Genomic DNA, 25,805 nt, shown 5'->3' with positions numbered 1-25,805 from the left:
GACTCTGGTGTGGTCCCTTTTAAAGTACATATACAAATCTGGAGACCCCACCTTCAAAAAAAATATAAACAGGATGGAGTCGGTCAACAGAGCGGCTTCTAAAATGGTCAGTGGTCTTCATAAAGCATATGAGGACAGACTTAAAGATCTCAACATGTATACGTTTGGAAGAAAGAGGAGGGGGGAATATGATGGAGATGTTTAAATACCTACATGGCATGAATGCACAGGACGTGAATCTCTCAATTGAAAGGAAGCTCTGGAACGAGGGGGCATAGTCCAGTCAGGAGGATATAGTTGCCAATTTAAGGGGATTTCTTTGATGCAGCCTGGTGGGCTAAACATGTTGGATGTTTCCCCTAACTTGACTGAGAAAGATGTTAAAAATCTTCATTATAAGAAGAGTACGTTTTGTTTTGTATAAAAGAAAAAGCTGTATTTGCTGGAAACATTCTAGTGGAGATGAGAAACAAAACTAAGGAATGTAGGCGACCTGTGATGTGGTGGGTGTGTAAAGCTAAAGTGTTGAGCCTTTGAGTGACACTGCTGAGGTCTGTGATTAAATTGAGAAGAGCTTGATTGTACACAGTGTCTACTAGAAGGGAAACATAGCAAAGATAGATTCTGCATTCCATAAAAACTACAGCCTAATGGTAAATTTATAAACTCCAACATCTAAGATAGAGCTTCTCCATATAGAGTTTTGAAAACCAGAGGACATGTCTTGAATTGAACTCTGGCTTCTGTTGGTAGCCAGTGAAGTTCAGACTACATGGGAGTTTGAGTCAGTCAGACATGTGGCCTGCTCGCTGACCTCTATCCTGGGGAAGAGTAACCTGAAGTTTGTTGGCATGCCCATCACCGTGATTATCTCCACCAGCAGCGTAAACCTCATGGCCTCTGACTGCAAACAGGTTCGACTTAGTTACGGACCAAGAAAGGGATCTGGGTGTCGTCGTCGATAACACACTGAAACCTTCTGCTCAGTGTGCTGCTGCGGCTAAGAAAGCAAATAGAATGTTGGGTATTATTAGGAAAGGTATGGAAAACAGGTGTGAGGATGTTATAATGCTGTTGTATCGCTCCATGGTGCGACCGCACCTTGAGTACTGTGTTCAATTCTGGTCGCCGCATCTCAAGAAAGATATAGTAGAATTGGAAAAGGTGCAGCGAAGGGCGACTAAAATGATAGCGTGGATGGGACGACTTCCCTATGAAGAAAGACTAAGGAGGCTAGGGCTATACAGCTTGGAGAAGAGACGGCTGAGGGGAGACATGATAGAGGTATATAAAATAATGAGTGGAGTGGAACAGGTGGATGTGAAGCGTCTGTTCACGCTTTCCAAAAATAGTAGGACTAGGGGGCATGCGATGAAACTACAGTGTAGTAAATTTAGAACAAATAGGAGAAAATTCTTCACCCAACACATAATTAAACTCTGGAATTTGTTGCCGGAGAACGTAGTGAAGGCGGTTAGCTTGGCAGAGTTTAAAAAGGGGTTAGACAGTTTCCTAAAGGCCAAGTCCATAAACCGCTACTAAATGGGAAAAATCCACAATTCCAGGAATAACATGTATAGAATGTTTGTACGTTTGGGAAGCTCGCCAGGTGCCCTTGGCCTGGATTGGCCGCTGTCATGGACAGGATGCTGGGCTCGATGGACCCTTGGTCTTTTCCCAGTGTGGCATTACTTATGTACTTATGTACATTTCATAGCCACAGGATGGACACTGACCTTGGTGTAAATCACTTGTGTCCCGGCGTACAGGTGCCGTTCTAACCCCTGCCATTGCAGCGTTTCCACATTCAGCCAGGTGGAGCTGATAGTATCTTATTGTTTGTTTGGTATTTACTATTGCTATAGAGCGGTGTACAGACTAAAACACGGCTAGAAAGGAACTCCAATTAAGTTAGTGGATAGAAGAGAAATACATGGCAAGCGCACTATCCCCTCCCCTCCCCTCCCCCCCAAGACTCAACACTACCTATTCAGTCTTCAAGCCTGCTTTGAATTTGCAGAAGTTCAGCCCTAGGTGATGGGGCAATGAATTCCATAAGGCCGGTGCTAAGTAGAAAAAGGCTGTGAGCCAGCTTGAATCTAGATGAGCCTTGGACATAGGTAGCAAAGTAAATAGTAATTCAGATGAGGAAGAGTGTGGTGATGAGCCCGATGGTACCAGACGTGGGGAACCAGTGTGAAGTGCTTTATAGGCAAGTATAAAAACCTTATGCTTGAAATGATATTGAATTGGAAGCCAATGGTGTTGATATAGCAGAGGTGACACTCGATCATACGTCAGAACCCTACAGAGTAGGCTGATTGCCATATTCTGGACTGATGTTTTTTTGTTTGTTTACAGAAGGCTTGATACACTGCATACTCTATGATTGAAACCATTTAAGAGATGATTTTGGAAGGCCTGCATCGATTTATGTACAGACAGAGTGAGGGAGAAGCTTTATTAGATAAGATCATCATGGCCAGATCTTCTGAACTTTATCCATAGACCTAAAACAAGGGGGGAAAGGACTAGTTTTAGGGCATCTTCCATCAAATTATTTTAATCACTCTTAATTAATTTGGACAGTGTTCTCTGCTATTTGAGGCCTTGTACTGGCCGCCTCCACCTTGTGTCCACTGCAGCAAAATGAGACAGCAGGGGATATGAGCTTGCCTGGTGTCCAGCAAGCCTTAAAATTTAACTATGAAGAGAGGCTGAGAAGGCTAGGGCTTTTCAGCTTGGAGAAGAGACGGCTAAGGGGAGATATGATAGAAGTGTATAAAATAATGAATGGAATGGATCGGGTGGATGTGAAGCGACTGTTCACGCTATCCAAAAATACTAGGACTAGAGGGCATGAGTTGAAGCTACAGTGTGGTAAATTTAAAACGAATCGGAGAAAATTTTTCTTCACCCAACGTGTAATTAGACTCTGGAATTCGTTGCCGGAGAACGTGGTACGGGCGGTTAGCTTGACGAAGTTTAAAAAGGGGTTAGATAGATTCCTAAAGGACAAGTCCATAGACCGCTATTAAATGGACTTGGAAAAATTCCGCATTTTTAGGTATAACTTGTCTGGAATGTTTTTACGTTTGGGGAGCGTGCCAGGTGCCCTTGACCTGGATTGGCCACTGTCGGTGACAGGATGCTGGGCTAGATGGACCTTTGGTCTTTCCCAGTATGGCACTACTTATGAACTTATGTATTAGCGTTATTTAATATACTATTTATTTTTGTTACATTTATATCCTGCGCTTTCCCACTCATGGCAGGCTCAATGCGGCTTACATGGGGCAATGGAGGGTTAAGTGACTTGGCCAGAGTCACAAGGAGCTGCCTGTGCCTGAAGTGGGAATCCAACTCAGTTCCTCAGGACCAAAGTCCACCACCCTAACCACTAGGCCACTCCTCCACTCCAATTCACACTGAAGTATATCATAATAGTTTACAATTGAAAATATTCACTGTGATGCTGTGGACTAGGATAAGGGCGGGAGCAAGAAAGAAAAGGGACCGGTACATCTGAGACTCATTCATGGAGGTTGGGGGGGAGGGGGTTGAAACTAGAGGCATAACAGTGTAAGAGAGCCTGGGAGAAGCATGGAGAAATCAATGTTAAATCCCAGCTCTTTTTTTTTTGTAATGACATTGTACAAAGAATGAAATAGGGCAGCTAGATTTCCCCCCTCCCCCCTTTATCTGTGTTAAGGAGTCTGGAAAAAAGCCAGGCAGCAACATTTCAGCTCCATCAATAAAATAACCAGAGCACTTCAAGTTGAGAGCCGGAAAACCGAGGAGCTGCAGGCTGCTCTGATTATGTTAATTTTCAGACCGGAGTCCATTTCCTAAACAGCCCTAATGGGGGACAGAAGATGCAGCCAGTAGGTCTGATGCCAGGCACGCCCTCCTGGTTATAGAATTACACCGCAGTTGGGGAGGGAGTAGATGAAATTCATCTTCCAGGAAACAGCGTGTATGTGTTCATTGAAGGGAAATTAGATGCAAACATGACCTCTCATTTTCAAATAAGCTGTATCATGGGTTGATCCTCTGGGTGCTCAAACTCCATGTCTGGTGCAGATCAGCAATTTTCCAGAGCTCAGATTTGGATGCCTTTTAAAAATGGGTATGCACTTATTGATATAGCACTACAGTACATAGGGAGACCTATTTGCAGGCTCGATGTGGCTTACGTTATGCCGTAGTGGCGATCACCATTTCCGGAGTGAGAAATAAAGTGGTTTTGTTTTAAAGTTCATAAGTGATAGAGTAAATTAAGCAATCAAGTATAGAGAGTTCATTCCGGCATGAGAAATAAAGTGGTATTGCGTTAAAGTTCGTTAGTGACAGAGTAAATGAAGCAGTCAAGTATAAAGAATACAGTTTTGTCCAGTTCTGGTATAGGTTTCATTGTCTGATATTTAGGATGGATCATTGTGGTATGCCTTATCGAACAGATTGGTTTTTAATGATTTTCGGAAGTTCGTTAGGTCGTGCATTCCATAGTTGCGTGCTTATGTAGGAGAAGCTGGATTCATATGTTGATGTATATTTTAGTCCTTTGCAGCTGGGGTAGTGGAGATTCAGGAATGTACGTGCTGACCTTTTTGTGTTCCTGGTTGGTAGGTCTGTGAGGTCTGACATGTAGACCGGGGCCTCGCCGTGAATGATTTTATGAACCAGGGTGCAAATTTTGAACGCAATACGTTCTTTGAATGGGAGCCAGTGTAGTCTTTCTCTTAGAGGTTTGGCGCTTTCGTATTTCGTTTTTCCAAATATAAGTCTGGCTGCTGTGTTTTGGGCAGTTTGGAGTTTCTTAATGATTTATTCTTTACATCCGGCATAGATTGCATTGCAGTAGTCTAGGTGGCTTAGCACCATTGATTGTACCAGGCTACGGAATATTTCCCTTGGAAAGAAAGGTTTTACTCTTTTGAGTTTCCACATTGAACGGAACATTTTCTTTGTTGTATTTTTTGCATGGCTTTCTAGTGTGAGATTTCGATCAATTGTAACTCCGAGAATTTTCAGGCTTTCTGAAACAGGAAGGGTATAGCCTGGGGTGCTTATAGTAGTGGGTTTCTTCGTGTTATATTGTGATGAGAGGATGAGACATTGTGTTTTTTCTGCGTTGAACTTTAGTTGGATTGCATCCGCCCATGAATTCATTATTTGGAGGCTGTGTTTGATTTCATTTATGATTTCTGTCGGATCGTGATTGAACGGGATGTATATTGTGACATCGTCTGCGTAGATGTAAGGATTGCGGCCTTGGCTGGATAGCGATTTGGCTAGGGGTGTCATCATTAGGTTGAATAGTGATAACTGTTCGGGTAGGAGAGGTCCCTGCACCAAACAGCTTACAATCTACATGGGAGATACTGACTGCCCTACAGGGAGTGTTAGTGGCAGAAGCAGGATTTGAACCTGCGTTCCCTGTTTCTCTCAGCCCATTGCTCTAACCACTTGGCATTTCTTTCCTCAGCAGAGCTCGGGAACAGCTAATGAAATGTTCCCTACCCTGAACTGTTAGGTTTATAGTATTGTCTTGTCTTCTGCTCATTAAAGTGTCTGTTCCTCTCTCTCTTCTGGGTTCATTGGGCAGTTATTCTTTGCAGCCAGTCAGTGTTTCCCACTGTCTTCCCCCCCTCCCCTTCCCCCCAGAGCACCAGACATACAAATGCACTGACCTTCAGTGGGAGACAACAGCCACTGGAATGATGCATCATGGAATATAATGTTTAATGTTTTGGGTTTTTTTTTTACTTTCCTATCTACTTTTTCGTTTGACTGTTAAGAAGTGGAAATATATTCTGCAGTTTGGCTAATGGATGCATTTGAAAGAACAGACGTTGGGCTAAACATAAGGCACCTAATCGAATGCTGCTCTTACTTTTTGGGTTCTGAAGTCAGGAAATTGAGATGGGCTGTGCGTGGAACTGGGCTGATTGCCAAAATGGCGCTTATCAAGTGCTGGCTTGGAAGGGTTGGGTTCAGCACCATGGACAGCTGTGGATCCACACCTGCTCCCATAGACCCCAACTCATTTTATTTATTAGGATTGAAATAGGCCACCTTTTAAAAACAAATTCTCTCAATGCAGTGTACAGTAAGAATAGGTTGAACATAGGCAGCAGACAAGCAGTAAATACATTCAAATAACACTACATCGTATACTGCTTAAATTATCAGTACAATACTCAATAAAACATTTGCATAGACAACATAAAGGTGAAACAGAGATACTATAGAGTAACAATCCTCTTATTTTCTACCTCCTAACTTAGGAAAGGTGCATGAATATAATCTTGGAGTAGGAGTGGGGTCCTGGGACAGTATGTAATTGTCAGAGCAGTCAGCAGGGATGGCCAAAGCCTTTGGGGCTCATTTTCAAAGCACTTAGACTTACAAAGTTCCATATTGATATAGCTTGGTGCTTTGAAAATACACCTCCCGCATGACCTTGAGCAAGTCACTTAACCCTCAATTGCCTGGGGATGGGACAATAGCAGCAGGACCTTAATATAACTGGCCTTGAGCTACTACTGAAAAATAAAAGGTATGAACTAAATCCAAAATCTCTCTCCTGTAGAGGGTGAGATCTCCCCTTGGACTAGGACCTTGGGCTAAATTCTGCTCACAGCTTATTAGAGTTCACAGAAAGCCTCTGGATCCCATAAAATATCCTTTGGAAAAATAGCTTATATGTAGATAGGGATTGGCTGGGAACTGAAGACTGGAAAATGGGACATTGGAAAGAACTTAAGTACCAGGTGAGTCTGACGTCGGTGCTGGGCAAAATGGTAGAGACTATTATTAAGAACAATATTACAGAGCATATTCAAAAGCATGGATTAATGAGACAAAGCCAACATGGATTTAGTGAAGGGAAATCTTGCCTCACCAATCTACTACATTTCTTTGATGGGCTGAGCAAACATGTGGATAAAGGTGAGCCGGTCGATATTGTGTATCTGGATTTTCAAAAGGCCTTTGACAAAATACCTCATGAAAGACTCCAGAAGAAATTGGAAAGTTATGGGATAGGAGGGTAGTGTCCTATTGTGGATTAAAAACTGGTTAAAGGATAGAAACAGAGTAGGGTTAAATGGTCAGTATTCTCAATGGAGAAGGGTAGTTAGTGGGGTTCCCCAGGGGTCTGTGCTAGGACCACTGCTTTTTAACTTATTTATAAATGACTTAGAGATGGGAGTAACTAGTGAGGTAATTAAATTTGCTGATGACACAAAGTTTATTTTTATTTATTTATTTAGATTTTGCTCACAATCTAAAGTTATTCAAAGCTGTTAAATTGCAAGAAGATTGTAAAAAATTACAAGAGGACCTTGCGAGACTGGGCGTCTAAATGGGAGATGACGTTTAATGTGAGCAAGTGGGAAAGAGAAACCCGAATTATAGTTATGTTATGCAAGGTTCTACATTAGGAGTCACAGACCAAGATAAGGGATCTAGATGTCGCCGTTGACGATACGTTGAAACCTTCTGCTCAGTGTGCTGCTGCGGCTAAGAAAGCAAATAGAATGTTAGGTATTATTAAGAAAGGAATGGAAAACAAAAGTGAGGATGTTATAATGCCTTTGTATCGCTCCACGGTGCGACCGCAAATAGATGGGAAGATGTGGGATACAAGTGCAATAAATGAATAATAAAAAATACTTCCTGACATTTTTCTTGAGTCTGCCCCCCTTCAATCTCATATCATGCCCTCTACTTCTACCGCCTTCCCATCTCCGGAAAAGGTTCGTTTGCAGATTAATACCTTTCAGATATTTGAACGTCTGTATCATATCACCCCTGTTTCTCCTTTCCTCCAGGGTATACATGTTCAGGTCAGCAAGTCTCTCCTCATACGTCTTGTAACGCAAATCCCATACCATTCTCATAGCTTTTCTTTGCACCGCTTCAATTCTTTTTACATCCTTAGCAAGATACGGCCTCCAGAACTGAACACAATACTCCAGGTGGCGTTCAGTTGCTGCGGCCGCGTCGTCGTCGGTTGGTTCCTCTGTGGGATTTGAATCTCGTTTTGGATGCTTTGGTTAGGCCTCCATTTGAACCCTTGGTTTCGGCCTCTTGCAAGGATCTTTCCTTAAAGGCGGTATTTTTGGTGGCTATTACTTCAGCACGGAGGGTTTCGGAGCTTCATGCTTTGTCTTGTAGAGGTTTCTTTGCGGCCGGTGCCTTCCTTTTTGCCCAAGGTGGTTTCCGAGTTTCATGTAAATCAGGTCATTTCTTTGCCAGTTTTAGATAACTTGGCGGGAGATTCAGAACAGTTTTGCATTATCTGTCTAGAACTCAGGAGTTCAAAGTCTCTGATTGTTTGTTCGTTCTTCATGGTGGACCCAAAAAGGGTGCAGCGGCTTCTAAGGCGACTATAGCAAGGTGGTTGAAGGAGATGATTGCATCTGCTTATTTGGTGAAGGGTCGTGAGATACCCAAGGTTTTTTCAGCTCATTCCACTAGGGGAGTGGATCCCTCCGTCAGATATTTGCCGGGCAGCAGTTTGGTCTTCCTTGCATTCTTTTGTTAAACATTATAGGATTGATGTGCGTGCTAAGGAAGAGACGCGCTTTGGTGAAGCAGTTTTGACCTCTGGCCTTTGTAGGTCCCGCCCATAAGATAGTTACTGCTTTGGTACGTCCCATGCGTCTTGACCGGTCTGGAGGGTCGCGGAGGAAGGTGGAATTAGATCCTACCTGCTAATTTTCTTTCCTCTAGACCCCCCAGACCGGTCAAGGGCCCGGCCTGTTTATACTTTAGGCCAGGAGGTATGCTTGGTGTTTTTGATATTCCTCGGCAGCTGCTGATTGTTGTTCACATAATTTCAGACTCTGATTACCAGATTCTTGTTGGTATGAGTCTGAGACAGGTGAGGCTGTGGTTTTGTAGTCCACCTGTGGAAGCACAAAAGAAAAAGAAACGGAAAATGATATTGCAGTTTTGCAGTGACTACGTACAGGGTTGCTGTCTGGTTATAGTTAGTGTTTTGTTTTCTCTGCTTTGTTAGTGTTATACTGACTAGTGGGTGTACTGCACAGGTTATATATACAGTATCCAAAAGCTCAGTGTTTTCTCAGTCTCCCTCTGCTGGTAGGAGTACATAACCCACACGTCTTGCCATCGCTGGTCCGCCCACGCTTCGTCCCTCCGAACACCAGTTCGTCGCCTCCCACCCTCCCTCCAACCCAACAAGCATCAGGCCAAGCCCGCCCGTCCTCCCTCCCAGCACCAGGAACCCCCTCCTCCTGTGAAATTTAAAAAGTGTACCGTCCTCGGGATTAAGGCAGCGTGCAGCGGCAGTGAAGCACATGTTCTTTGATCGGCGTGCCTTCGGCCTTCCCTTCTGTCTCTCAAGCTCGCTTGAGAGACAGAAAGGCTGAAGGTGCGCCGATCGAAGAACATGCGCTTCACTGCCGCTGCACGCTGCCTTAATCCCGAGGAGGACGGTACGCTTTTTAAATTTCACAGGAGGAGGGGGGTTCCTGGTGCTGGGAGGGAGGACGGGCGGGTGGCCTGATGCTGCTTGGGTTGGAGGGAGGGAGGGCGGGAGGCAGGCCTGGTGCTGGGTGCTGCTGGGTAGGAGAGAGGCCTGATGTTGGGTGCTGGGAGGGAGGCTTGGTGCTGGGTGCTGCTGGGTAGGAGGGAGACCTGATGGGTGCTGGGAGGGAGGGTGGCAGGCCTTGTGCTGGGTGGGAGGGAGGCCTGATGTTGGGTGCTGGGTGGGAGGAAGGCTGGGTGCTGGGAGGGAGGGCGGCCTGGTGCTAGGAGCGAGGGCGGCAGGCCTGGTGCTGGGTGGGAGGGAGGCTGGGTGCTGCTAGGTGCTAGGAGGGAGGGCGGGCTGGTGCTGGGTAGTGCTGGGTGGGAGGGAGGCCTGATGTTGGGTGCTGGGAGGTAGGGTGGCAGGCCTGGTGCTGGGTGGGAGGGAGGCCTACTACTGGGTGCTGGGTGGGAGGGAGGCAGGCCTGATACTGGGTGCTGCTGGGTGCTGGGAGGGAGGGCAGGAGGAGAGGAGGGTGGCTGGACATGGGTGGCTGGAGGGGAGGGGAGGGTTGCTGGACATGGATGGAGGGCAAGAAATGAAGAAGAAAGGAGAAAAGTAAAGAAATAAATGGAAAGGAAGCTCTGGAAATGGAGTTAAGAGAACAGATAGCAGCAGAATCAGAGACTGGACCAATATGGATAGAAAAACAAAATCACCAGACAACAAAGGTAGAAAAAAAAAATCATTTTATTTTCATTTTAGTGTTTGGAATATGTCCAATTTGAGAATTTACATCTGCTGTCTTATTTTGCACTGGGTATACTGGAGCTGTAACAGCTTACAGAAATGATTTATAATGAAAAAAAATCATGTTATTTTTTCCTTCTATACTAGTATAATATTTTCAATGATGTCTGTTTATATGCACCATGGCTGGTGTAGGGGGTGTGGCTATCATAGGGGTGGAGTCATGTGGTAACCCCGCCCATAATGAGTACCGGCACTTTGCGATAAATAATTCGATTTTGGGTTGCTGTTTGGGCACTCGGTCTCTGAAAGGTTCGCCATCACTGGTCTAGAGGAAAGAAAATTAGCAGGTAAGATTTAATTTCACCTTGGTTTTGCCTTTGTTTATTTTTGGTATTGCTTATTAACCCCAATCTATGTTTAAGGCATATGTCCTAAATATGTAATATTTGCTAGCAGGGGCGTAACCAGACTTTGGCGGGAGGGTGGTCCAGATCCTGAGGTGAGGGGGGCACATTTTAGCCCCCCTCCCCGGTGCCGCTGACCCTCCCCTGCCATTCTTGAGCTGCCGCTGCCACCACCAACAACAACTTTGATCCCACCCCCTGCTGACGACCCTTTCGACCCCCCCCCCAACCCCCACCATTGCTGTTGGCTACCTTTGCTGGCAGGGGACCCAACCCCTGGCAGCTGTGTTCCTCTTCTTCCGGCGCAAGGCTTCATTCTGTTTCTGACGTAGCCGATGGCGTGGGAGGGGGGGTCGAGAGGGTCGTTGGCAGGGGCAGTCCAGGGCCAAATCTATGGGGGCCCAGGCGCCCGTGGCCCCACATAGATACGCTACTGTTTGCTAGCAATGATTAAAGAATGATGGAATATTTACATAGGCAGCCAACAGCTTTATTTTCCACTGAAAATAATCAACTTCGTATGATGGTGGTGACTAATCCTGTGCAGCTTGCTGGTTTGTATTTTAGTGGCGTATTGTTTGCCTGCATAATAAAATCACAAATATTTTTCTGACATGGCTTTATTTAACAAAAGCTATGAAAAGAGGCAGACAGGGGTGTAGAATTAACATAATTTTATTTGTATTTGGGTAATGATGAGAGAAAGGGGTAGCTTTTGCTGTATTTATTTATTTATTGCTAGCAACCAGTGTTAATCATATGAAACTTTTTTTTATCTGTTTATTACTATTACTTAAGAATTATTACTACTCTGCCTATGAAAGGTTGCCCCGTTTTTATGCTTCCTCTGTATACTGCCCAAGCGGGCATGTTTGAAAATAGAAGTGCGTTCAAAGAGGACGACGTCCTTGCAGCAGCTGCTAGTTTTGCTTGCTTTGTTGGGGAAGACAGCGTTTTGACGTCACTTCATTACCCCTACGTCAACGAGAACTGCATTTCCCGGCATGCTGGCAAGAGAGGCGCATGCGCATTCGTCGCAGGCGGTCCCAAGAGGAGGGGTGTTCATTGCGAGTAAGTTGTCGGGCCCAGTGTCTGTGAGAGGACATTTCAGTGCGGGGAATGGCGTGAGATGATGCCTCTCCGTTTCCCGGGTGTCCAATTCTCTTTTCCGGGTTCCCCTCACCCCCCCCCCGGGGGTAGTGGAATGTTCCGGAGCACTTCCGTCGCGCGGAGGCCGCTTCCTGTTTTTTTTGTCTACGTTGGTTCCGGAGGTGGGACTGAGTTGGGCGCCTGATGGCGGCGGAGCCGGAGAAGCTGGACGGAGGGCCGGGTCCCGGTCAGGGCAGGCGGGGGAAGACAGGTGAGCTGGAGCCCCGCTTGGCTCTGTCCCCGCCCCGAAGAGCTTCCGTCTGACTCAGGGCGGGTCACGGGGAGAGAGGAAGAGAACTGGGGGCTTTGGAGGACATGAAACGGGCCCTAGGAAGGCCTACTGTCTAAGCGTTTTCTCTTCTCTCCCCTCCATGTCCACCAATTCCCCCCCTCCCCCTCCATGTCCAGCGATCCCCCCTCCCCCTCCATGTCCAGAGATTTCCCCCTCCATGTCCAGAGATTTCCCCCTCCCCCTCCATGTTCAGCGATTCCCCCCTCCCCTCCATGTTCAGCGATCCCCCTCCATGTCCAGCGATCCCCCCTCCCCCTCCATGTCCAGAGATTCCCCCCTCCCCCTCCATGTCCAGCGATCCCCCCTCCATGTCCAGCGATCCCCCCTCCCCCTCCATGTCCAGCGATCCCCCCTCCCCCTCCATGTCCAGCGATCCCCCCTCCATGTCCAGAGATTTCCCCCTCCCCCTCCATGTCCAGAGATTTCCCCCTCCCCCTCCATGTTCAGCGATTCCCCCCTCCCCTCCATGTCCAGAGATTCCCCCCTCCCCTCCATGTTCAGCGATTCCCCCCTCCCCTCCATGTCCAGCGATCCCCCTCCATGTCCAGCGATCCCCCCTCCCCCTCCATGTCCAGCGATCCCCCCTCCATGTCCAGCGATTCCCCCCTCCCCTCCATGTCCAGAGATTCCCCCTCCCCCTCCATGTCCAGCGATCCCCCCTCCCCCTCCATGTCCAGAGATTTCCCCCTCCCCCTCCATGTCCAGAGATTCCCCCCTCCCCCTCCATGTCCAGCGATTCCCCCTCCCCTCCATGTCCAGCGATCCCCCCTCCCCCTCCATGTCCAGAGATTTCCCCCTCCCCCTCCATGTCCAGAGATTTCCCCCTCCCCCTCCATGTTCAGCGATTCCCCCCTCCCCTCCATGTCCAGAGATTCCCCCCTCCCCTCCATGTTCAGCGATTCCCCCCTCCCCTCCATGTCCAGCGATCCCCCCCTCCATGTCCTGCGATCCCCCCTCCCCCTCCATGTCCAGCGATCCCCCCTCCCCCTCCATGTCCAGCGATTCCCCCCTCCCCTCCATGTCCAGAGATTCCCCCTCCATGTCCAGCGATTCCCCCCTCCCCTCCATGTCCAGAGATTCCCCCTCCATGTCCAGCGATTCCCCCCTCCCCTCCATGTCCAGCGATTCCCCCCTCCCCTCCATGTCCATCGATCCCCCCTCCATGTCCAGCGATCCCCCCTCCCCCTCCATGTCCAGCGATCCCCCCTCCCCCTCCATGTCCAGCGATCCCCCCTCCCCCTCCATGTCCAGCGATTCTCCCACTCCTCCATGTCCAGCGATTCTCCCCCCCCCCATGTCCAGTGATTCTCCCCCCCTCCATGTCCAGCGATTCCCCCACCCCATCATGTCCACCGATTCCCCCACCCCATCATGTCCAGCGATACCCCCACCCCACCTCATCATGTCCAGCGAATCTCCCTTCCCCTGCCCTCCCATCCCATCTCATCTCATCCATGTCCAGCGATCCTCCACTCCATACCTGAGGTCGCAGCAGCAGCAGGCTCGGCTCACGTTGCCTCCAGCCTCCCTTGCCTTCCCTCTCAGGGTCCCGCCCTCCTCTTGACGTCATTTCGTCTTTCCGCGAGGGCGGGACACAGAGGGAAGGCAATGCTGGAGGCGTGCTGACGTAAGCTCATTAGCATACAGTTACAAACCCATCCAGGGACGCAGATTGACAAATTATTATATAGCGACATCTGCAGCTTAATAAGGATAATATTTATCCACTTCTTATTATACATCATTTTCTTAAGCACCTTAATTGCATCAATTCTGAAATTCTTATTCCGTTAATATGATTGCCATGACATTCTTATGCACGTTATCTGTTATCTATATTCTGATTTTCTTATTCCATCAATCTGATTATTGTTGTATTATGTTGTAAGCCAAATTGAGCCTGCAAATAGGTGGGAAAATTTGGGGTATAAATGCAGCAAAATAAAATAAATAATAAGGATGTTTTAAAAATTAAACCAAAAGTGGTTTTTAACGGTTGCCTCTCGGCTCATTGCCGGGCCCGTACTCTATGATCTCGTTCAGTGGAACTGGAGCTCTCTGTGCTGCTGCATCTTCTCTTATGTTCTTGCCAGACTGATGAAGTCTGACAAGGGCAAAGTAGTGTTTTCCGATTGGTCTGTTTCTGTATGTGGCAAATCCGTTCCTCAGATCATTTGCATAGGTAAAACGGGGGAGAAAGGAATAGGGTGGGCTGGGAGACCTGTATGCGATTATAGGTCTTTAATGGAAAGCACCAAACGACTTGACAGCTGCTGTGTTTCGGAGCATAAGCGCCTGCCTCGGGAGTCTTATGCAGTAATAAAATGTTTCCAAGGTCAAATTCAAGGAGAAAACCAAAACCAAGCTAATGTCCTAATCCAAAGTCACAAGATGTACTTCTAGGCAGCCACCAAGGTGATGTGAGTGACAATGCATATACGCAGGACTTTTTTTGAGAGGGTACTGAGTACCGGCACCTTTTCCATTGGTTCCTAAAATTGACCCATGGACCTCAAGTTTATAATGAAAGAGCTCAGGCTCTACACACCGATTCTGCCTTGTCATAGATTCTGTGACTGGTTGCAGGGGCCCTGGCTATCGTGGGGTGGGTCCCTCAGTGATCACCCCACCCCTGAAGGGTGGTCTGGCATTTGACTACCGGCACCTTTTCCATTGTTTCCTAAAATTGACGCATGGACCTCAAGTTTATAATGAAAGAGCTCAGGCTCTACACACCGATTCTGCCTTGTCATAGATTCTGTGACTGGTTGCAGGGGGTCTGGCTATTGTGGGGTGGGTCTCTCAGTGATCACCCCACCCCTGAAGGCTGGTTTGGCATTTGAGTACCAGCACCTTTTCCATTGTCTGCTAAAATTGAGCCATGGACCTCTAATGAAAGAGCTCAGGGTCTACACACCAAGTCTGCCTTGTCATAGATTCTGTGATTGGTTGCAGGGGGCCTGGCTATTGTGGGGTGGGTCCCTCAGTGATCACCCCATTCCTGAAGGGTGATCTGGCATTTGAGTACCAGCACCTTTTTTGATAGAAAAAATGCGCTGTATATACATCGCCCTGGTTGTTTGGAAAAAGCCAGCCTACCCTACTCCTCACTTGATTCACTCTCATAGGTATTGAGTGTTCCTCCACTTCTGTAGTTGTTCCTTTCTTCATAGATAAAACAGCCCGTGGGGTGTATGAAGAGCGGAGGTGTTGGGCTGGCTTTCTTAAAAAAAAAAAAAAAAAAAAGGTGGCCCATTGTCAATGCCGCACTAGTTTTACAGGGGAACCTTCGGTGTCCAGGGAAGTGTGGCATGCATCAAGTTGTACTTCCTGGTTTTCATTCTTGTATTATAAGGTACCTAATTTGTGGTGATTCTCTATAGTTAAAGTGAAGTTGTTCTAAGGAACGGAAGACCGTTATCCTTGGTTACTTGCTTGCTTATATAAAGAGAGTGTGGGTGGGTAGTACCAGAAAATTACTTTTCTTGTCTGTGTGTGTCAGAATTTTGTTGTTGGATGGTGCAGCCAGCCTTGCTCTCCTAGAGATGAAAGCCATCCGGGAAGAATCTTGGCAAAGTTGACTAAGAGATGCCATGACTTACAATGAAGGAGAGGGCAGCAGAGCAGAAAGCAAATGAGAACACCGCAGTAAAGAGATGGGTTTATGGAGGTGATGGATGCTGGCGCCCTGGCACTCACTGGACATATTCACGGACAGTGCTGTGTGGGAAATGAGTGGTCACTGTTCTTTTCCCTGTGTTCGCTCTCTGAAACTTCTCGGGTTCCTATGCCTATTATGGGTTCTCACTACTGGTATAGTACAGCAACTTTGTCCACAGTTGTCAGGGAAGGTCTGTGCACATGAGTAGGCCAACCTGAATGTAACTCACTTTGAGCTACTACTGAAAAAGATGTGAGCTAAAACCAAATAAAGAGAAAATAAAAGATGAAGCTTCTTAAATTGTGAAATAAGGGCATGAGGCAGGGGTGTGCTGGTAAATTGTTAACAGGGGGCTCTCTCTCGCCAGCAGAGTAAAAGAGAATTCAGGAGGGGCTCCAGCCCCCATTTTGGGATCCATTTGTTAAAGTAGCCATGGAGAACCGGCTCCCAAAATTCTTAAAAACTTAACAAACGGCTCTCGAGAGCCTGTGAGAGCCTGCTCCAGCACACCACTGCGAGTCATACCCCTTCCCCAGCCTTTACCCTGTCTCTCTCTCTTTCATACCCCCTCCTCCAGCCTTCACTCTGTCTCTCTCTCTATCCCCCTCCAGCCTTCATCCTGTCTCTCTCTCTATCCCCCTCCAGCCTTCATCCTGTCTCTCTCTCTCATACCCAGGGGTGTGCTGGTAAATGATTAACAGGGGGCTTTCTCTTGCCAGCAAAGTAAAAGAGAATTCAGGAGGGCCCAAGCCCCCATTTTGGGATCCATTTGTTAAAGTAGCCATGGAGAACCGGCTCCCAAAATTCTTAAAAACTTAACAAACGGCTCTCGAGAGCCTGCTCCAGCACACCACTGGCATGAGGTCTCGATTTGTGAGCCCTTCAGAAAAGATGGGAATACAGTTCTCATGGCTGATTTCATTATGTGATAATATTATAAATATAGGTTCTCATTGAAAGCAGTAAGCATAAAGAAAGCAAGGGAGGGAAAAGCCACAATTAGCTGGACGAGCAGGACTTCCTCATCGTTGGCATTAAAAAAAAAAAAATCCCGTTGCACTATAAATTTTTATTCGATTTCAGTAGTTATCAAAACTTAAAAATACTTAGCTGCATCTACCGTTTTCCAAATCCACCACAGACTGTGACCGATGGAGGCCAGCGTTTCATTAAAGCTGTGTCAGAGTCAAACAGTCATGGCTCTGTAAAAGAAAAACTAAAGGCAATTAACATAGCCGATACAGCTTTGTATAACTTTCAAAACAGCGCTTACTTCAAAAAGGCAGGCACAGTCAAAACTTTGAAAAACACTTATATAATGTGAGGTCAGATGCCAAAACCTTTAGAAAAAAATGGCACACTTTTCCAATTGGCATATTTTGTACGGTGAGCCGGTTTTGCTTGCTGATTGGTGCATTCCAGTGTTGGCGTCGGACGTCACATTATATGCATGCTTTTGAAAGTTTAGACTGTGGCTGCCGTTTTGCTCCGACAAGGTGGAACGGAGCCTTTTTGAAGTAAGCTCTGTTTTGAAAATGTTATACAAAGCTGTATCAGCTATGTTAATTGGAGTGGAACGGGTAGAAGTGAATACTAAGATAGAAGGCATGCAATGAGGCTACTAAGTAGTAAATTTAAAACAAACCAGAGAAAATATTTCTTCACTCAATGTGTAATTAAAGTCTGGAATTTTTTTTACCAGAGAATGTGGCAAAAAGCAGTTAGCTTAGCAAGGTTTAAAAAAGGTTTGGATAGTTTCCTAAAAGAAAAATTCATAAGATGTTAAGATGGACTTGGGATGAGCAGCATATAATGGATGCAAAGAACAAATCTTGAAACTTCAAACTGCCCAAAACACTGCAGCTAGACTTGTATTTGGAAGAACGAAATAGGAAAGTGCTAAGCCCTTACGAGAAAAACTACACTGGCTCCCAATCTAAGAGCGAATCGCGTCAAAAGGTCTGCACCCTAGTTCATAAAATTATTCATGGCGAGGCCCCAGCCTACATGGCAGACATTATAGACCTCCCAACCAGGAACACAAAAAGAGCAGCACGCTCTTACCTAAATCTCCACTTCCCAAGCTGCAAAGGTCTAAAATATAAAACATATGCCTTGCCTCATTTTGCCTTGCCTCACCCTATGCCTGGAACAGTCTTCCTGAATCCCTACGCCAAGCCCCCTCCCTACCCATCTTCAAATCCTTGCTTAAAGCTCACCTCTTCAGTGCTGCTTTCGGAACCTAACCTTTCGAACATATAGGTTGCCCCAATCTGTCTGACCTTTCAGATTAACTGTACATTTGTCTTTTAGATTGTAAGCTCTTCGAGCAGGGACTGTCTTTCCTTGTTAAATTGTACAGCGCTGCGTAACCCTAGTAGCGCTTTAGAAATGTTAAGTAATAGTAGTAGTATATGCATCCAGCTTCTCTTATATAAGCATGCAACTGTGGAATGCAATTCCAAACATCACGAAAAGAATGCACGACCTAACAAACTTTCGGAAATCGTCAAAAACCTACCTGTTCACAAAAGGCATACCAGAAAGAACCAACCTAAACTCCTGAACTCTGCAAAACAATCAAAACTCGTACCAGAACTGGTCAAAATCTAACTCTCTCTCTCCTTGATCACTTAAAATACTTTGTCACTCTGTATTTCTCTTACCGGAATTGGCGATCGCCATCACGGTACTATGTAAGCCACATTGAGCCTGCAAAATAGGTAGGAAAATGTGGGATACAAATGCAACAAATAAATCTGTTTACTTTTGACCTGGATTGGCCACTGTTGGAAACAGGATGCTGGGCTTGATAGACCTTTGGTCTGTCCCAGTATGGCAAAACTTATGTTCTTATGACTGCAGAGTTTATTTCTAGGTGTTAGAACATTTAAAGTCTATTTTCCAGATTCATGTGGTTGTATCCCTGGCTACAGTCTAACGTTTGTAGCATTAGTGACAAAACCTGACAAGGTATTAGAAAGAGGCTGTATGTAGTATCTGATCTCCATGTTTCTGTTAAAGGTCTGCAGATGAAGAGCCCAGAGAAGAAACGGCGGAAGTCGAGCACTCAGGTAAGGCAAGTGAAGGGTCAGCACAAGGCATGTCTTTCCTTTTGCCCAATCCAGCTGTTGCATGTTGGGCGTCCATCTGCTCCATTCAAAGTGAAAACACGGCAGCATGTGGGGAAGTGAGCATCTATAGGTAATGGAGGGGGGGGGGGGGGATATGTTCAGACTCTTTGTTCAAAGTAAGCTAGAATCTACATACAATTAGATTAGACGCTGACTTTGCAATGCCAGCATTCTGAACTTTAAAGGAGTGGGCATTAATGTGTTTGAAGAACACAGAAAAATGTGTGACAGTCACCCTTCACATAAACTGCCTGTGCTCTCTTTCAGAGTCCTGCTTATTCTCATCTCTCTGAATTTGCCCCTCCGCCGACCCCGATGGTTGACCATCTGGTGGCCTCTAACCCCTTTGAAGATGATTTTGGAGTACCCAAAGTGGGGGGTCCGTCAGCCCCTTTCCTCAACAACCCCATGCCATTTGGGAACTTTCGAATGCAAGGGGCCTTGACTTCACAAATTCCTCCCGGCTATGGAGGAGGGCCTCAGCCTATCCGAAGGCAGCCTCCACCCTTCCCGCCAAATCAGATGGGCCCTGCTTTTAATATGCCTCCAACCCCAGATTATGTCCAACAAGGTCACATGAACTTCTCTAATCAACCTTTTAACCAAGCAATGGGACAAGGCTTCAGCCCCCCTGCGGGGCAGATGATACAAGGACCTGCTGGGGGCTTTGGACCCATGATGTCCCCAGCCATGGGTCAGCTTCCCCGAGGAGACATTGGACCGAGTCCTGCTTTAAACTCTTCTGGTGCCCCGGCACTGCAGCAAAGGTTCAGTGTAGCAGGCAACCCTTTTGGCCAGTCTTCTATGCCACGGCCAAACTTGCCACCAAATGCCAGTCCCTATGCCGGGGCTGAGCAGAGCTTCCCCTTGGCCGGAGAGGAAACTGGAAAGAATCTGAACCCGCCCAGCACTGCTTTCAGTCAGGAACAGCACGTAGGATCCCCTGCTGCTGTGAACGGCAATCAGCGCAGTTTTCCTCCGAGCAGCAGCACGCCAGAACTTAACAATCTTCCGCCTTCAAACAAGCCAGCAGCTTGCTCAGGACTGGTGTACCCCTGTGGGGCCTGCCGAAATGAGGTCAGTGACGACCAAGATGCTATCCTGTGCGAGGCCTCGTGCCAGAAGTGGTTTCACCGGGAATGCACCGGCATGACGGAGAGCGCCTATGGGCTACTGACCACAGAGGCTTCGGCTGTGTGGGCCTGCGATTACTGTCTCAAGACTAAAGAGATCCAGTCGGTGTACATTCGGGAGGGCATGGGGCAGCTGGTGGTGGCTACTGATGGATGATGGACGTAGACTGAGGGGCTGATGTTGCAGATGTGTTTTGTTTACCTCTGTCAATAAATGTGGGGTGGGTGGGAGTGCAGTGCCCACAACATCGCTGGCCTGCTGGGCCTGGTGACTCCAGGAGGATTCTTTTACCAACCGGATGAGAGTGTGGCTTCCACACCTCCCAGGTGCTGTCTGGGCTGACGGCTAAGCAAGGGCAAGAACAGTCTTTTCTTTAAAGTTTAAATACTACTTTGCTATTTGACAGAATACATTAGCAACACATGCAAGAGACACATTAAGTCCTCAGCGGTAGCATCTGGGTTTTTCTTCGGGGGGAGGGGGGTCAGGGTCCCACGATCCCGTCTTAAAAATCAGTGTATTGTTTTTAAAGGTTTGAGGTGGAGTATCTGGTTTATAGAGAGGGAGGGTTGGATGAGTTTTTAGGACTGGTATTTATGCAGAGGTGACCTCTTAAGCTCTCATTTCATTTTATAAATTTGTATTCTGCACATTTTAGGCTTTCTTGAGTGGATTAAACACCAACTATTCCCCTGGTATAATAAGCAGTCCAGTGGTTCTATGAATCAGGCCTACAAGAAGCGGGTAAAGTAAAGCAGCTGCGGCAGAGCAGACCTGACCAAAGCGCAAAGCCAGATGCTAAAACAGTAGCTTTAATCCCCTTTTTTCGTCAGCCTATCTAACCCCTGAACGTTACTGTGAACTGTCACTACAGATTCTTAGAGAAGACGGCAGGGGTGTAATGTTCCCCTTAGCAAAAGAACAGAGCCCCACAAAGGTGATTAGCCCTGCCTGCTTTACGTTTTGGGAAGAAAATCGGTAAGAAACAGCAATGTTTGAGGGAGGGATGCAGTTGTGGAAATGTGTGCCTGAACTTGCACATTAAATAGAAATCTTGAATGCTTAGTGAAGCTGTCAAGTCTCTTTTTTTTGTAGCGGTAAAGAGCAGTTCAGAGACCTCTGTCACGTTTCGTCAGGACTTGGGAATGTTCATGTGCCCAGTCCACCGTGTGGACCACCAGAAGCATCATCTTGCCTGCCAGCACTGGCTGAAACTAGTAGCCCCACCCGTGTGCTGCCCCTAAAGAAAGGAACAAGGCTTTGTTTTACTAAGATGCCAACCAGCAGAAAGTTGCTCTCAGATGAGCAGAGGTACTTTTGTCAAAAAAAGGATTGAATTGAAGCTGAGTAGCTTGTTGGCCTGTCGCTTTTCTGAAAGAAGTAGGCATGTGCTTGAACGTATGTCTGCGAGGGAAATCTGTATTTGAAAAGCAGCCATTTTCTTGGTGTACTTTGTAGGAAGTGGTGGGGTGTCTCTGCCTTGTATCGGGGGTTGTCAAGTGTGTTTCAGAGCCTGAACAAAAACAGAACCGTGTAATTACATGTGCGAACGTGTGCAGAGGCCGTGCAAGATCCGAGTTTGAAACGGCTTTTTTCCTTGTGTGTGTATACAGAAAAGAAATAAAAATGGAATGTGGTGGATTTAAAACAGAAAACAAAATGGATAAACAGCCTATAACTTGTCTTGACAGCTTGATCCTCGGAGGAAGCTCCTCACCAGGACAAAAGGTTCCCATTGCTTCCCCCTCCCCCAATGTGCCTCGTGAGCTGCTGTATTTCTTTTAGCTCATGCTCTAGAGGGCAAGAATATATTAAGTATTAATATGGAGAGAAGTTTATGAGCACCACAGTTGTGTCTAGGGTTCAGACAAGGTGGGTCTCTGGGATTAACGGTGTGTATTAACTGTTACTAAATGACCCCCTACATATGGTGTGATAGCTAATTCATACCTCTCGTTATGGTGGGAAGAGAAAACTAATATAGAACTTGTCCGTGTGTTTTTATATCAAAAACGGTGGCACAGCAGCCCACAGGGTCCGAGGTAAGACTGCAGTTGTCAGTCATAGGACTTCACCACACTTAACACAGTAACTGTCAGCAGATAAAGACCTGTACCATTCACCGAGAGATTTCTTTTTTTTCATCTTCCTCCGCTACACACCATTCACTTCTCCTTACAGCCCATCAAGACCTTTCCCGGCTTAGAGGAGAAGCTGGGGATGGTGGCAGACTGACGGAGATAAAAGGCATGTATACTGTGGGGAGGGGGGAAGCGTACGAGAGGAGAGGAGTTGCAAACAATGTTGAGGGGTAATGTGTTGGGGCATCCAAATGGCAGATGAAATTTAATGCCAACAGAAGGTAACCTCTCCACTTAGGAGCCAATGACAAGCAAAGAACAGCGGAGCAAAAAAAACCTCTCTCAGATGGCGTTCACAAAAAGATGTTTATTCAAATCAGTAAAATAAGCGACCCAAAAGAGCAAACAGGATGCTGGGAATTATTAGGAAAGGGATGGCAAATAAGACCGGAAATACTGTCTCGGAAAAGATATAGTGGAACCCTTGTTCACTTGTTCAGAACCCTTATTTTATCATCCTCACTTTAATATTCCCTTATCTCTTGTTTGTCCTGTTTGTCTGGCCTAATTAGATTGTAAGCTCTGTCGAGCAGGGACTGTCTCTTCATGTTCAAGTGTACAGCGCTGCGTACGTCTAGTAGCGCTTTAGAAATGATAAGTAGTAGTATTGCCCCGTGGTGCGTCTACACCTTGAGTATTGTGTTCAGGTCGCCGTATCTCAAAAAAGATCTAGCGGAATTAGAAAAGGTTCAAAGAAGAGCCACTAAAATGATAAAGGGGATTGGAACTCCTCTCGTATCAGGAAAGGCTAAAGAGGTTAGGGCTCTTCAGCTTGGGAAAGAGACAGATGAGGGGGGGATATGATTGAGGTCTATAAAACCCTGAGTGGTGTAGGTAAACCTGTTCTAATTCCGCTATATCTTTTTTGAGATAGGGCGACCAGAACTGAATGCAGTACTCGCGGTAAGGTCGCACCATGGCATTATAATATTCTTGCTCTTATTTTGCATTCCTTTCCTGAAAATTCCTAGCATCCTGTTTGGTATTTAAGTCGCTCTGTGGCCTGAACTCTGAAGATGTAGCATAGTGTTTGCTGTTTGTGTACCTTGCCCCGAAAAAGATATGTTTAAAGTCTATTCCTGAGATCTTGTTCTCATTTGAAGCTGCTAAGGAAAGCTTGAAGACCTTTTTGTTTGATCTATAATGTATCAAAAAATGTTATAAAGCACCAGACTGAGGTTATAGCTTATCCTATGCTTCAATAATGTTCTTGTGGTTTTCCCTCAAATGAGTAGGTGTGATCTTTTTATAAACTGCTTTGAATTCCTTGGGAGAGTTGGCAGTATATAAAAACATGAATCGAAATGGCCTGAAATGCAGAGTCCAGAGCAGCAGTAACGCTGTGTCCAGCCTCTTCCTTTGAAGGGAGGGAGGGAGGGAGCCTGCTGCCTAATTCAGCTGGCACCTGTCTCCTTCTAGGGTTCCACAATTCTACTTCCTTTGTGTCTACAAATTAAGCTCTGTGTGTGTACCCCACATTTTCCCACCTGGTGTTTTTGATGAGATCATTCTGAAGTGATCACAGAAGGTGAGTTTAGAACCACCTGACATTTTTACAACTTGAAAGATGAGGGGGAAGGGGGTAGCACAAGGCCGAAGGTTTGCCTAGGGTGCACATACCCTTGCCCAAGCCCTGGCCTGTCACTTTCTCCACACGCTGCCTCCCCTTCAGAAGCAATGATTTGGTAGAAATGCTTTTTCGATAGCCAGGTGCAAGGAATCGCAGGTTGTTGTGTCAGAGCAGGAGCCCACGGTGTCCATTTTCAAAAGTTCCATAGGTTCCTTTGTAAGTCTAAGTGCTTTGAAAATACATAAGTATTGTCATACTGGGAAAGACCAAACGTTCATCAAGCCCAGCATCCTGTTTCCAACAGTGGCCAATCCAGGTCACATATACCTGGCAAGATCCCCAAAAAGTACAAAACATTTTATACTGCTTATCCCAGAAATAGTGGATTTTCCCCAAGTCCATTTAATAACGGTCTATGGACTTTTCCTTATAGGAAGCCGTCCAAACCTTTTTTTAAACTCCACAAAGCTAACCGCCAATACCACATTCTCTGGCGACGAATTCCAGAGTTTAATTACACGTTGAGTGAAGAAATATTTTCTCCGATTCATTTTAAATTTACTACATTGTAGCTTGATCGCATGCCCCCTAGTATTTTTGGAAAGCGTGAACAGACGCTTCACATCTACCCTTTCAACTCCACTCATTATTTTATAGACCACCAAGTTTCTAAGTGTGAATGTTTAGGAACATGTCTAACAGTTGGGCTGAGCTGGATTTCTTGGGATAACTCCATCCTACGCTGGGGGGATTTTCTCTTAGCTTGAATTCTACAGGGCTGACGTGGCCTTTTGCAGGGTCATTTCAGTGTACTGGAAGCACTTGCGTTGTAGACCTACATTGGACTTGCATCACAGCTTCGGGGATCTTCCTATCACAATTAGTTTATATTCAGAAAGCTGCCCCTCCCCAAGAAAAAATTAGAGAAAAGCCTTGACACGTGTCAAAATGGAGTTACCACGTGGCTCACGGTAATTTCATTTTTGGCACACGCCTGATATGCGCATCCGAAAAAATTATTTTTACTTTCAGACGTGCGCAGATCATTAGCACCCGGTTTACCACGTGAGACTTTACCGCTAGGTCAATGGCTGACGGTAAGGTCTCAGACCCAAAATGGATGCGTAGCAATTTTCATTTTGCCACACGTCCATTTTTGGCAAAAATTTTAAAAGGCATTTTTTTACAGGTGCGCTGGAAAATGATTCTGCATGCGCCCAAAACACGTGTCTACACAACACAGGCCATATTTTCCTGTGCCTTTGTAAAAGGGCCACTTAGTGATCTAGGTGGGGGGTAGGGGGGAGAATAAGGGAGATGCTTACAGAAAGATTTTCTTTGTGCTGGAAGAACAATTCTCAAGATATAGTTAAAACATTTTTGGTCTTTCTAATGTAACTGGAGTGAAACATGTTCTGTGTTGGGGACTTACCATCTTTCCTTCAAGAATGCTGGATCTGATCTGCATAAGGTGATTTATGTGCAATTCAGCTATTTACAGGGTTCCACACCTGTCTCCAGATCAATTCTCTTTCGGGTCATTTTGTGAACTGATGTTATTTCTCACAAAACTTTGATGAAAGTGGTTTGTAGCAAGAAAATGTATTAAACTGCAGTGATTATACCATTTGGTGCTGCTGTCCCTAGTTAAGAACCCAAAAGAACTTTCTTGAGCTTTATATACACTCATTTTGCACAGGAGCTCATTGGTTTTGATGGGCTTGTAGAAGAGCAGCTGCACTTACAGGGTCGGTCTCTGCCCTCAAGAGCTTACTCTAAATAGGGGCTATTGGACGGTTTGCTTGGCGGACAGGGACTGTGCTGTGACATCATAAGAATGATGTAAGAGATAAAAGAGCATCATCACTGCCCCCTCAGGAGTAGGACAGGGCACCCAGCCTATTGCCCATCCCATGCAGCTGGAGCAGAAAGTGGCTTTGTGCTGACCCCGCCCCCTTTAGCTCCCTCTTACCATAATAAGCTGCTCCCTGGAGGCTCCGCCTCTTCAGTCCTTCTCTAGAGCTGTGTGGCACGCCCCTAGCTGGACTCCTGCCCATTGGACACT

General features: G+C 46.3%; 1 protein-coding gene across 2 annotated transcripts; it reads left to right on the top strand.

Annotated features, from left to right (window-relative positions):
• Positions 1-11,788: 11,788 nt before the first annotated feature.
• PYGO2 (pygopus family PHD finger 2) lies at positions 11,789-25,670 on the top strand. Of its 2 annotated transcripts, XR_003940050.1 has the most exons (5): positions 11,789-12,019; positions 18,786-18,835; positions 19,163-21,580; positions 23,403-23,405; positions 25,660-25,670. XR_003940050.1 is itself a non-coding variant. In XM_030188313.1 (3 exons), exons 1-3 carry the CDS (start codon positions 11,953-11,955, stop codon positions 20,183-20,185), a joined length of 1,140 nt encoding a protein of 379 aa, XP_030044173.1. In that variant the 5' UTR covers positions 11,789-11,952; the 3' UTR covers positions 20,186-21,683. The 2 variants fall into 2 exon arrangements, 1 of the variants encoding a protein (XP_030044173.1); XM_030188313.1 differs by lacking the exons at positions 23,403-23,405; positions 25,660-25,670 and having other exon boundaries at positions 19,163-21,683.
• The last annotated feature ends 135 nt before the right edge of the window (positions 25,671-25,805 follow it).

The sequence above is a fragment of the Microcaecilia unicolor genome, chromosome 14 (assembly GCF_901765095.1).
Source record: "Microcaecilia unicolor chromosome 14, aMicUni1.1, whole genome shotgun sequence".
NCBI lineage: Eukaryota > Metazoa > Chordata > Amphibia > Gymnophiona > Siphonopidae > Microcaecilia > Microcaecilia unicolor.
The sequence above is the reverse complement of the archived record's forward strand: the minus strand, read 5'-3'. Positions and strand labels throughout refer to the sequence as shown.